The sequence below is a fragment of the Xenopus tropicalis genome, chromosome 8 (assembly GCF_000004195.4).
Source record: "Xenopus tropicalis strain Nigerian chromosome 8, UCB_Xtro_10.0, whole genome shotgun sequence".
Classification (NCBI taxonomy): domain Eukaryota; kingdom Metazoa; phylum Chordata; class Amphibia; order Anura; family Pipidae; genus Xenopus; species Xenopus tropicalis.
Window position 1 is genome coordinate 95918191 of NC_030684.2, and position 12807 is coordinate 95930997.

Below are 12807 nucleotides of genomic sequence, written 5' to 3' on the forward strand. Positions count from 1 at the left end.
AGTCCTTTTGTAAAAACCATTCCCTTACTCAGTAAAATCCTACCAGTGCTCTCAATCTGTCACTTACCTTATACAATTTGTAGTAATGCACAGCAACATCATCAAGCCGGGCTGCCTCTTTAATATACATAAGGTGTGCTTCTGACACGGTCAGTGCAAATTGGTCACGATGTATGTTTGGAATGTGCTTTAGGATGTAGTCCTTCCCTCTCTTCTTTATTACCTGTAAGAAGAATCAGACCAATATAGTAACTATGCATACTTCTGCCAGAGAAAGTAATGAAGAAGGCGGTATTCTCACTAACGCAGTGATGGCTAAGGTTTGTTGATCTACACCAGTGACAACAGAACCTTGACAGTAACAGTATAATGTCACTGTAAGAGCAGGAGACCACTGTAGTTGTGACAAACAGAATGACAAGTAAAGAATTATCTACATATTCTGATTTATATTTATGGGCTGCTATATTTTAAATGTCTTTTTTTGCCAGGAATGATTCTATATTTTTCCCAGTTACGGTTTAGTATTTACCAGGGTTCTGATGCCTCAATGGACTGTGTGTCAAACACAAGAAGCTGTCAGCATCAGCTAATCTCCAAGGCCCTGTGTGTAGCTGTAACATTAATATTGTGAGACTATCCTCACGGATGTGAATATAGACACTGGCAGAGACACACTCCCTGCAGTTTGAATGCTGAAATTACTGGAGGTGATTGGGTAGAAATATATTCCAAACATATAGTATTTTTCTGCTGTGTTATTACTTCAGTTCCAGAATCTTCCCTTTAGCCTGAATTTACTAAATTCACATAATTGCATACATAAAAAACCAAAGCAGTTTTTGGATCAAGTTCCCATCATCCCAACGATAAAACTTCTGTACTCCTTATAAGAAACACATTGTCCCACTCACAGTGGGAGTGATACACAGAATATTACACTTTATGCAGAACAATGTTATTTACAGTGGGTGGCTCAGTAGGAGGACTGCTAAAGAAGCAAATACTGGAATCTATTTCCTTATGTACTGTTTTCTCATTGTGAAGGAGTAATATAGTCCTGAACACCTCTTTCTTGATCAATTAGCTACTGCCTGGCACCAAGAAACGACCCAGAAATTATAGGGTTCACCACATGCAGAGTTATGTGCACCTCACATTAAGTTATCTTCTTCTTGACATTGCCTTCTTGTTCATATGTCATTTACAAGCACAAGGGCAAAGCACAAAATGTGCAAACCTGTATGTCATTGCACCCAGCACTTTCCAATTGTCTTACTTAATAAGGAATATTTTCATTATGACGTTTTAAAAAATTCCTGCCTAAATTCACCAGTGTATTTTTCCATACATTTGTAGTTAGGATTTACTCCATAAAGAAATTATGTATATATTAACATCGAGAATATGACTGATAATGAATAGATCACCTTCCTGAACCTAGCAAAACTTCTTTTGGCAAAATTCAAAAAGCTTTTAAAGGTTAAGTATTCCGTGCAATATTAAAATGAGGATTAAAATGTGAAAATGCCATAAATCTAAGTTATATATTTCTGTAGCGCTATGCAGAAGAAACACTTCCAAGAAAACCCATCCCAGTGAAAATAACATGACTTGGCAGAGAAAAAGAAATACTTGCATGGAGCCTTACCCAAGAAGGGAAGTAGGCTTCTGGCTCAAAATATTTTCCGTAGTGCTTGTTCCTTTTGAAGTTGCCGAGATCAGCCTGAAGAGCAAAGGCAGCCAGTAGGAAGTAGGCCTCTTCTCTCTGCATGCACTGGGAGTGTAGCACTTGTTTTCTCAGGTGGCAGTAATAGTAATATCTCGCTGTTCTGTCACTGAAAAAAAGAAAGAGGAATAACTGGGAGTGAATTCATGGAGCGCTGTCAGTGAAATTCAGGCTACGCATGGAAAGACTCAAACTAAATACACTGGCCCTAGTACTGCAGTACTGACTCCGGACAGGTACTGCTATAAATCAGTTTATATATTAGGCCTGGCTCTTTATCTCATTGCATGTGTAATGGACAATCTTTCATAGATGATATTTGGACACCAGGCAGCTCTTTAAAAAATCATAATGTAGGAGTCTAGAGCAACAGCATAGCATATATTAGAATTTGCCTTATTTAATTGGGCAAAACGCTGCTTATGCTCTGGATATTCCTCCTGGTACAGCATTTTTGCTAAATTCACGAATACAGAGAGGTTACTGTAGGATAAAAATCTGCGTTATGTAGCCTACCAGCTGTTACTAAACAGAAGCCCCAGTTTTGCCCTACAGCCAGGACTGGGAGTTGTAGTTTAACAGCAACTGTTGAACCATGTCAGATTCCTGCATTATATGAAATAGATACTGCTCACACTAATCCCCACTTACAGATTGCCAGTTCCTGTTTTAGTAGGTGAAGGGAATACTAATGTGGGTGAGCACCTTGTAAACTGCAGATGGTGTACAATATTACATTGTTCATTTAAGACCTCAGATACAAAATAAACTAAGTTTAGTTTTTTTATTACCCCATGGAGAATAAAAACTTGCAATATAAAAAATAATAACATTGATTTAAAGGAGATGCCTTTATTGGGTAACTGGATAGAAAATAATTGCTACTACTTTACTGAATTCTTGCAGAAGGAATTGACTTATGGTGTCCCCTATAAACTGGGCTGTCTTTAGCAGTAGTGGAGCCTGGAGCAAACCAGACAACTAGGGATCCATTGTTTGATAAAGGTTGCCTACTCCATTGTCCTTCATTAACCACTACAGTAACCCTTGCTTATAACAAGCCAAAATCTGCCTGAAGTGTTCCCTGGCACCCACCTCAAGTGGCCTCGGTCTTACCTGAATAACAGTAAATATATATTTGTCTTAAGTAGCTAAAAGCTGGGAAAAGATTTCATAAGGAAAATGATATTCAATACATCTGTTTCCCTCAAATGAAACGTAGTTACCACATTTCCTGCAGAATATACCTCATTTATTTGATGAAAAACAGATGTTATTTGGAATTGTGCTGATGCCAGTAGCTTTCCAAAAAATGAAAATAGTGGGACTGTGATACAAGAAATGGCTACGCCCAAAGGCAAGAACATCTGCAAGGCACAGGCAGTGATGCACGCAATCATATGCTATATGAGGCTGCAAAGTGCTATCAATGGAAAAGCACAATGCAAACAAAAGCATTAGAAAGTTCTAGGGAATAGGCAACCACACTGCCTGCAACAGCACTAGTGGCACCAGTGTTAACTAAGTGCCTCCTGTAGCTCAGGATGCCGTCTGTGGCTACATACAGAGGCATATTTATTATACCAGTGATGTTGCCTTACACACAATAATAAATATTCCCACTAGTTTGTAGCCAAATTCAAATAGATGCCATTAATTCTGTTCAAGAGTTTCAGCTCATATGTTAGGACAGATTGTGTCTCTATGTAACAGTATCCCTTTAACTGAGTCTGAACACTTGTCACAATAGTAAACTACATGTCTGTGATGTGCAAAGGAAATTTTTTTCCTCCCAACCACTTTCAAGGTTTATGAGCTTTAATTAATCCTCTGTAAAAGTTGCAACATACTTGTTTGTGTGAAAGCAACATGTGTTTGTCTCCTGCCCCTTTAATGTGCCTGTTGGGCCATGATAACGCATTCCAAGCATAGTGTACATATCAGTGTTTGCGAGCACAGGTATGAGGAAATAAAGAGAACTTTAGGGCAGAACGTGTAGGAGAATAAGGGTGGGGGCATGGAAGTGAAAGCATAGTATAGTGCTCCACAGGGCTGCCATCGGAGGGGAGAGGAGGTCCTACTGTACAGGGCCTGGCAAATTGTTCTTTAGTATATGGGCCTGGCCTTGTTGTGAAAGTTACGAAATTGCGTAAGTTATATGTAAAGTTACGGCAAAACTTATGCAGTTTGTGTAAAAAAAAAAAAAAAAAAACCCAGCCGAGAAACTCAGGTAACTTGTGTATGAAGCAAAAGTCAATGCTTGACAGAGGCAAACTCCACTGACCACCTATGAATTACAAAAACTTAAGGTAAATCCCACTGCCCAATACATAAGTTAGCATTGAATTATGCAAACATTTAATGGTTCTACTTAATTACAAAAAATTAAACATACCATACCAAACGACATAAGAGTGAATCCCTATGCCACATGGTCCCCATACTCCGCCCTCCTCCACTGCCCCCAAATGAACTCACTGACTATTTAGAACATTAATTATTCATTTAACCTGAATTATACAAGCATGAACTCCTACATGAGCTTTTCTGCAGTGGGAATGACTGGTTATTGGGCTTAACAGCAACATCATTGGGCTCCTATGCTTACACAATTTAAATTATATACAGAGAACAGTGCTGAACGCAAGTATAGAAAATAAAACAAGGCATAAATTGAAGATTATGTAATAAAAGTCACTGGGGCTGTACGTGGTCACTTGTTTAAAAGTGCAGGTATAAAAGTCTGAAAAGAGGTCACCAAATGAGCGGAACTTTCCTTGGATTGCCCATCTTGAGGTGGGCGATGTCGTTTCACAGGATACAGGACTGTATCAACAAGCTGATGTACTCCCAACTTCTGGGGGGAATATTCAAACCTGCCTGATCAACATCTGTTCAATTTTTCCCAGATATCAGTTGGGTACACCCATCAGAGGGCCCCATACATGCTGACGATGCCCACTTTATTATACTGCAATATGTGTGTGTTTATTCACACATATGTGCTTTAGCGGGGCACAAAAAGAGTAAAATAGCATGGCTGGGCCTCTCTGTGGTAAACCTTTGTTTCTACACAAACCGGTGTGTGCAGGGATAGCAAGCATGAATGGCATTGACAAAAGAACATAGTGGTGTTCCAGTGCAGTGGCTTTCTGTTGCTTTGCACTGTACAAATAAGTTAATGGAACCCATTCTACATAAATCTAGAAACATTTTAGGGTAGAGTAAGAAAACCTACACTTTTCTCCAACTTAACTCCAAATTCATCATAACTACACCTTTGTAAATTCCCCTGGTGTAACAGCGACTCTGAAACTGGTAAGCGAAAACTGTGACTCAGTTACTATGTTGCTATTAATGGATGACTACATTTTATGTTTTATCTTTCCTTTGCATTTAAAATTAATGTCTTTCCATGAACTCTCTGCCACCTTGCTGTGAGTGTGACAGACATCTTTCAAAACCACCAGGGACGTGGCAAGTCATGGCAAAGACCAAGCAGAGCAACATCAGGAATAAATACAAAGCATACTCAGAACTTTTACAGAGAGAGTATAAGATTATATTTTGTGTAGGTATTCCTCTGTACTAATTACAGTTCAGCAGGAAAATAATAGCTTTTAGTGCTCCTTTAAAACTCAGTTACCACACAAAAAAACAAAACTAATTAATAGTTGCAAAAAGTTGGGAGAAATGATTATAACTTCTAGGAGGACTATGTCTACATGACTGGTAGCTCTAATCAAGAAAATGTCCCTGTCCACAACAGAGGCTGCAGCTGAGATTTGCTGTTCAAGTCAATTTAATTAAGAGTTGTCCCAACATTAAACATTGCTTGTGACTATTTTATCTTTCTCTTTTCAATCAAAGCATAGGCCAGTATTTTACCTTGACAAAGGAATAATTGTGGAAACCACAAGAATCTGGTATTCCAGAAATGGAGTACAAGAACAGGGTGCTGCACAGCTATAACTGGGACTAATGGGATTAACAAATGATTTCACTTTGGCCATAAAGGTCTCATTATGCTACAAGAAACACATGTGCCTGTTTATTTATCTTAGGCTCCAGGGAGTGTGCAATAATGATTATACATGGACTATCGTTCTTCGTCATGACCTAAACAAAACACTAGTTTGTACAATTACCAGAATTTGCTATGGTGAAATCCATAGGACATTGGTGTAACAGGATCCCACAGACTGCTGTAACCTGTCCACTTTTGAAGTATAAATGATTGGCCTATAAAAAATGGTAGCTTCACATATCACAGACTGTAAGTGTAAGGCAAGTATCTAGCCGGCAGATCCTTCAGCTCTTGTTGAATTACATATCTTGACAGTTCCACATCAGCCTTAAGGTGGCCAATACACTTTGTTTCGTACAACAATGAGTGCGAGTATGGTGGGAGACGGGGCGACCAATATTTGTAAAAGCCTTGGATATCTGTCACCTCATAGGTCTGGCAGGACGTAAAATTTTGACTGGGCATCTTTGCATCTTTGAAGGTGCCTGAACATCTTTATCGACAGATGGGGTAAAGAATACCTTTGTTTGTACCTGCATATCCGACGATTCAGCTCTTAACATTAGTAAAGTGAATGAACAATCTTTCCTATGACCAACTGTAGTGGGAATGATCGTAATTGTAGCGTGTATGGCCACCTTAAGATATTGAAAGACTTTGGTTAACAAACTCAAAAAGATATATAACCTATGCTTCAGCAACTGGCAACCACAGGTTTGCAATCTGTGGGGCTGCTGTGAGATGTCATATTTATGGGGTTTGGGGCGCTGTTTGGGACTCTGGGTACTTGAAATGCAAGTAACTTGCATTGGGCATTTGAGAGTATCTATTACGTTACGGTTGTTATCTCAATGCAGCTAATAAATTGCTCTCAGGTCAACTTACTAAATTCTGGACACCCCCCCACCACCCATCCATCAGAACACTACAATTTCCATAGTTGAATTGGAATGCACAAGTGTCTGCCCCAGGTGTTTATCTAATCCGACCCCTTAAACCCAGGACATTTATTTTAAAGAAGCACCCAGTGAGCAAGCCCTGTATCTCCTGGAGAGCATATTTTTTAAGTTACCCTAGATACACACAACCATGAAATTAAGCATAACAAAGATAAAATGGAAGGATTCCACATGTCTGAAGTGGAACTAAACCTTTCCTTTCTTATTTCTTTAGTAAATATAACAATATTATACTTGCCTCCTGACAGGTGCTGATAATCAAAAGCATTTATATAGTTATGTAAAATATCAGCTCAGCTTTAGGAAATATGAGAATAGTTTATTTATCACAGGGACAATTTACCAGTGTAAATTGATTTATTGGTAAAAGATACATGCACTGTAATGAATGCAACACAAGATATATTCACAACAATTATTTTAGATGAGAAGGTGATTTTGACAGCCTGCCCCTCCTAAATACTGTTATATTTAAAGGAAAAAAAACCTTTTCTCAGAAGCACTGGAGTCAGTAACTTTTCCTGATTTCCAAAGCTTCAAAAAGGCACCAAATTAACTGTTGAAGACTTTCTGTAATGTACCCACAAGCTGCTGCTGCTGCATGTTGCAGGTGGTGCTGGCACAGATGAGGTGGGGCTCATTTATCAACACTGGGCAAATTTGCCCATGGGCAGTAACCCATAGCAACCAATCAATGATTGGCTTTTTTCAGATAGCTGCAGGTAGAACAATGAATGCAAAATGTTGACTGGCTGCCATTGTTTACTGCCCATGGGCAAATATGCCCAGTGTGTCCTCATATGTAAGACAACCAACTATAAGGATCTCTACCGGCAGCAGTTAATCCTCTAAAAATCATTTTGCATCAAATGTCAAAAATATTTCATGGCTTACTTGACATTAATACAGCTGGATACAAATATTGTAACCCTGTAAGGGTACAGTAACTTGACAACACTGGATACCTAATGATGATCAGCATTAACAAAGCTACGGCTGGCCTGGTAATGGATTGCAGCCACCCCAGTGGTGTCAGAACTTTCCCTTGCCTATAAAAGGAAGTGTACGTTGCTACTTTCTAATATGAATATTGGTTGTCAGACTCACAATTCTAAACGTACTAGCTATTAATGATAATTTGCTATATAAATTAAGTTTGGGTTACATCCAACAATGTATTTTAAATACCAGCAATTAGGCATTAAATTGATCTTACACAGTAAAGTATGGGGCACACAGCTTGCCAACAGGAAATGGCTATCTAGAGGTCTATTTGTATAAATGCAAGTATAAAGTAAAGTGCTATTCGGTCAATGTCATTATAAAATAACCTGTAAATAAATTTACTGCCATGTTACATAGCATGTTTTTCGCTATATAGCTGCAGCCTACCCTTGTATTCTAGCTTTAGAAAATGTTTGATATTAAGCCCTTGGGTCCGCCACAGCATGCTGGGAGCTGCATTTCAGCTTTGCTGGATAACAACCAGTTATCCCTAATACAACAGGAAGTGTAATGTGACACTAATTTGTCACTAATTCTATCATAGTACAAAACAGCTAAGGCTTCATTAAAGGGAAAAATTTCCCCCATTTTAACATGTGCTCATTCAGTTGGGCATATGTACAAAAGGTATATAAACATCTAAACTTCCAGATCTAATTATAAATGTATTTTTATACAGGTACTATACAGACATACTTGATTCCAGAGACTGAAAGGAAATCATACTCATATGGTGCATACTCATATGTCCCTCTACTTTTCATTGCAGAGGGACTTCAAGTCATAGAATCCATTATTTTGCAATGGAACAAGGTGAGGTGTTGGGTCACTCTGTGAGCCTAAAGGTGGCCATACACGCACCGATATTATCGTACGAAACCTCGTTTCGTACGATAATCGGTGCGTGTATGGCATGTCGGCGAGTCGACCGATATCGCAGGAAGCTGCTGATATCGGACGACTCGCCGATCGGACCAGTTTGAAAATTTTGATCGGGCGCCATAGAAGGCACCTGACCAAAATTCTCCCTTCAGAGCTGAATCGGCAGAAGGAGGTAGAAATCCTATTGTTTCTACCTCCTTACTTGCCGATTCAGCCCTGAATGGTGTGTGGCGGATCTTACGATGTTTCGTGCGACCGATGGTCGTACGAAACATCGTCAGATCGCCACGTGTATGGCCAGCTTAAGGAGGGTGGGGAATTGGTCCCAGTGAGAACAGAGACAGGCTATCAATTTCCCTTTAATCTGTGAATTCACGTATGTCCTTGTTTTCTAAGCTCAATTTAAAAATTGGTATAATTTCCCTTTAATATCAGGATTAGGATACTATACAAATGCAGCATCTCTCCCTATTGCTTTTGCTCATATTGCTGTGGCATTTTTTCCTGGCCTTCCACCATTTTTAGAGCAATGATTTCCCACCAGCAATCCATGTCATATTCCAGGCTGCTCTCATATTTATAAACCACTTTTTTATTCTCTTGAAAGTCCTCATGAAAGACATTTACTAATGCACATGCAGCAGGTTACACAGAAGATTATTTAGCATACTGTGTGTGCAGCTTTTACTAAAGGCACAGTAAGAATTAGCATGAATGTGTTCTTTTACAAGCTCAAGTTATGACAAGCATTGCTATATAAGAATCCAAAGGAGAATATGCTGTTTGTATTTATGTTAAACAACCGGGGGCAAGAACAGGTGTTTTAGTAATGTTGCAAAATTAAAAGAATGTTACATGACCTGCTCTATGCAATATAAGCATGTCCTCTTGTTTTGAGAAAAATGTTTGCATTAACTACGTGCTAAAACATACAACTCTTCTCACTTGTCTTTAAGACAATGAAACAACAGCTTTTAATAAATGACAATGTGTCAGCTGTCTGTCAAGCATAAACTATTGTAGGAAATATAATTTCCCCTACAGATTTCTGTAACATAGCACAGACAGTTTCCCATATCTTTTGTTATCTTTATCTACATGTGTGTTTTAAAGCAGTCTTCCATGTAAAAACAATTTAAGGCTGTGTGTCTATCATACTGTCCCGACTTCATGCTCAGCCTACACAGATGTATTAGTTATCATCCTTACCTTATTAATCTACCATTTTCCACATAATATTGAACTCGGAAATGAATAATCATCGGTGGGCCAAACTGGTCAATACCCTAAAGGGGAAAAAAAAACAAGTTTTATAAGAACATGCTTGTTATAGGTTACTGATGGAAACTTAAAAAGCATAACGCAGCGGTAACTACACAGACATCAAGCCCCTTTGCCTGGCTGCACCAATTTCTGCACACACACATGCAAAGCCTTCTCCTCCCCCGAGAAAAGGTATTAAGCATCTGTTCCGTTTCTACTATCTGTAGCTCTCTTCAGAAGTCCGTCACTGCAGATTTGAATTATTAACATTGTTGCTAAATTGCACTAGTCCAGTTACCAATGGTTACCGATCAACTTTAAACATTCTCAAAGCAAAGACCTTATTGATTGCTATGGGTAACTACACCGGTTTAATTTAGCGCCCATGTTAGCCCCTGTGTCTCTATTTTACTGTGTAAAGTATTATCTAGACGTTTTATTATAATGGCAATAAAATATACTATTATTATACCAGCAACAAATCTACAGCAAAATCCCAACTTCAAAATGGGCACAATTTGCCAATATTTTTTTTTTTCACAATGCATTTTACACACACATTTTACAGCCCTGTTCACAAACTGCATTGTGTCAATATGGGCACAACACAAAGAGTGTCATGGATATTCTTCTACATGCCTTCCAATTCAGTCAGCACAAAAAAGCAGGACAGTCCCTTGCACTTCAGTCACACTAATAGACACTGAGCTGGCGCAGCAATAATGCCTCTAACTGCTAGAGAGAAATGGCAGAGAGAAAGTACTCACTAAATGCTGTTTATACAGACATAACTTGCACCTGATTTGGTACTTATCATTGCACCCACAGTAAAATGAGGCTGAATATGCCTTTTGGGCTTTGATCAGCATTTCTGAACCTGGGTGAAACTACTTCTACCCCCTATTAAACTGGCCCTGATATAAAAGACAGCACCAGAAGTTTTTAACATAGAAGAACTCATGCAAACCAGTGTCTTTCCCAGTGAGCTTATAACCAGTATTGGTGCCGCGTCTGGCACCGACACATCAAATAACTTGGCAAATAACACCAACTTCAAAGAAAGCTCTTAGTCTGATGGCCATGTGCATACCAACTGTGTTCCTCCCCAAAATCAATGTCACACAGCAGCTGATTTCTTATTGCACCAAGGATATTTCCAAGATTTATGCCTGGGGCTCTGCTGAATAAACAACCTTGGCTTGTAACAGAGGTCCTTAGGCCACAACTCAGTTCTGTACTAACATATTCAAATGTGGTCTGAAAACTCACATGGCAAGAAGCCTGCTCTTTAGATTGTAAGCTCAAATGAGCAGAGCCCTCTTTACATCAAGTATTGGTCAGTATTTATATGTAATCTGCTTATCTTATGTTTACACCTTGATACAGTATACAGTTGCAGAATATGCTGGTGTTTTATAAATGCTTGTTAATAATAATGGCCATGGTACAATAGCCATGTGGTAGTATACAAAGGTATGTACACTACGTGAAATAATTTTTGTACCCTGATTAAAGCTATGCCAGTAGAATATGTAGTAGTGTGACTTATTAGCAACATGCACCCAACTATTCATAACTAAATGCACATTTGGCAGGAATTTACAGGTGCAGTATACAACAATTCAAAAGTAGTTTGCGTACTGAACACATCTATATTAGATGCTCTGAGGAGCGCTATGTGAACTACATGGTTCCCGTTCTTACGGTGTTCTTATCGCTTCCTTGTGCCCCAAGTCGCCAGCCTACCTATGTGTATGAGAGTATTACTTAACAGTATGGATAAACGTATACAAATTACTACGGCGCCCTTCTAATTATAGCGGGTATTGGGAGTTGCATTTCAGTCTCACAGTGATTCCAGCGCCCTTTCTTCCTTTCTTTGCACACTTGTTGCATTTTATTTATTTCACTGGGATTTCCCACTCCTTTTACACAGGGTGATTCACTTCTCTTGCACTTTCTACTCATTTTTTATGGTGTCCTTTGTGTTTGTTTTATTCAAATTGTGTCTGTACAGTGTCTCGTGTTTAGACACGCCCACTATGATGTCATCAAGCCTTGCCACTGCTGGGTTTATCAGGGGGGTTTGATTGCCACATCTGCACTTTGAGAAAGGCTGCTTGTGCGGCCAAAACGTCAGTCCTTGATACAAATAAAACATTTGTTTTGTTTTTTGCATCTAAGACCTGTGTGTGCGGCATATTCTTTCTAGTTTTGTATGCTCACTTTATACTGCACCCAGGCAAATTATTACTTCGTTATACGTGAGTGCCTGCTTTGACCTGTTCCTGCATATCTATATTTGCATATGTTTTGTATTAAACATGACACAATTTGAATATGAAAGTACAGTTACATTCTACTTCCTGGTCTTACCAGCACAATCAAAACATATCAGCAGCCCATCTAAAAGCCCTGTGTATAAACAACCCCCTCCCTTTCCCAGGTGAAGGGGAAGGGAAGCCTTTGTTAGGCTTTCTGATACAGTAGCTCATTATAAAGAGAGCTTCTCAGTAGACTACTGATTTGTTTTGATTGTGCTCAGTAGAATGTGAGTTTAACTAATGTTGAAAAACGGGGAATAATGCCCCTTTAAAAAAAATAATTTACATTCAGTCTCTTTTAACGCCTCCCTGCACACGTCCCATGTTTTTATAATCTGCACATTTACCTGTGCTCATATGCTTTATGAACCAACCTGTGCAAATATAGTCTGTACACCAACCTGTGCTGAATTTGCCTATGTCTATATGGACTGTGCATTTTGTTTGTGCTTTGGCTACTTTCTATATGGCTTACCCAAGGGACTATTGCCCATGTGGTTTAGAAACCAGCCAGTTTGGTTCATGAACTGACCTGTGCTGATGTGGTCTGTGCATTAGGCTGTGACTGTATGGTTTGTTTACTGTTTGGTGCCCATAAAGTTCAAGTGTTGCACTTTT

At 39.0% G+C, this 12807-nt stretch overlaps 1 protein-coding gene across 4 annotated transcripts in view; it reads right to left on the reverse strand.

Annotated features, from left to right (window-relative positions):
• Positions 1 to 12807, reverse strand: part of frmd6 (FERM domain containing 6) — a 103511-nt gene that overhangs the window by 15361 nt on the left and 75343 nt on the right. For all 4 annotated transcript variants that reach the window (XM_031890861.1, XM_012969326.3, XM_012969325.3 and 1 more), the window contains exons 5-7: positions 9812 to 9888; positions 1652 to 1838; positions 68 to 223 (exon numbers count right to left, since the gene is read on the reverse strand). In XM_031890861.1, coding sequence (XP_031746721.1) covers positions 68 to 223; positions 1652 to 1838; positions 9812 to 9888 — 420 coding nt within the window. The remainder of the gene's footprint in view (positions 1 to 67; positions 224 to 1651; positions 1839 to 9811; positions 9889 to 12807) is intronic.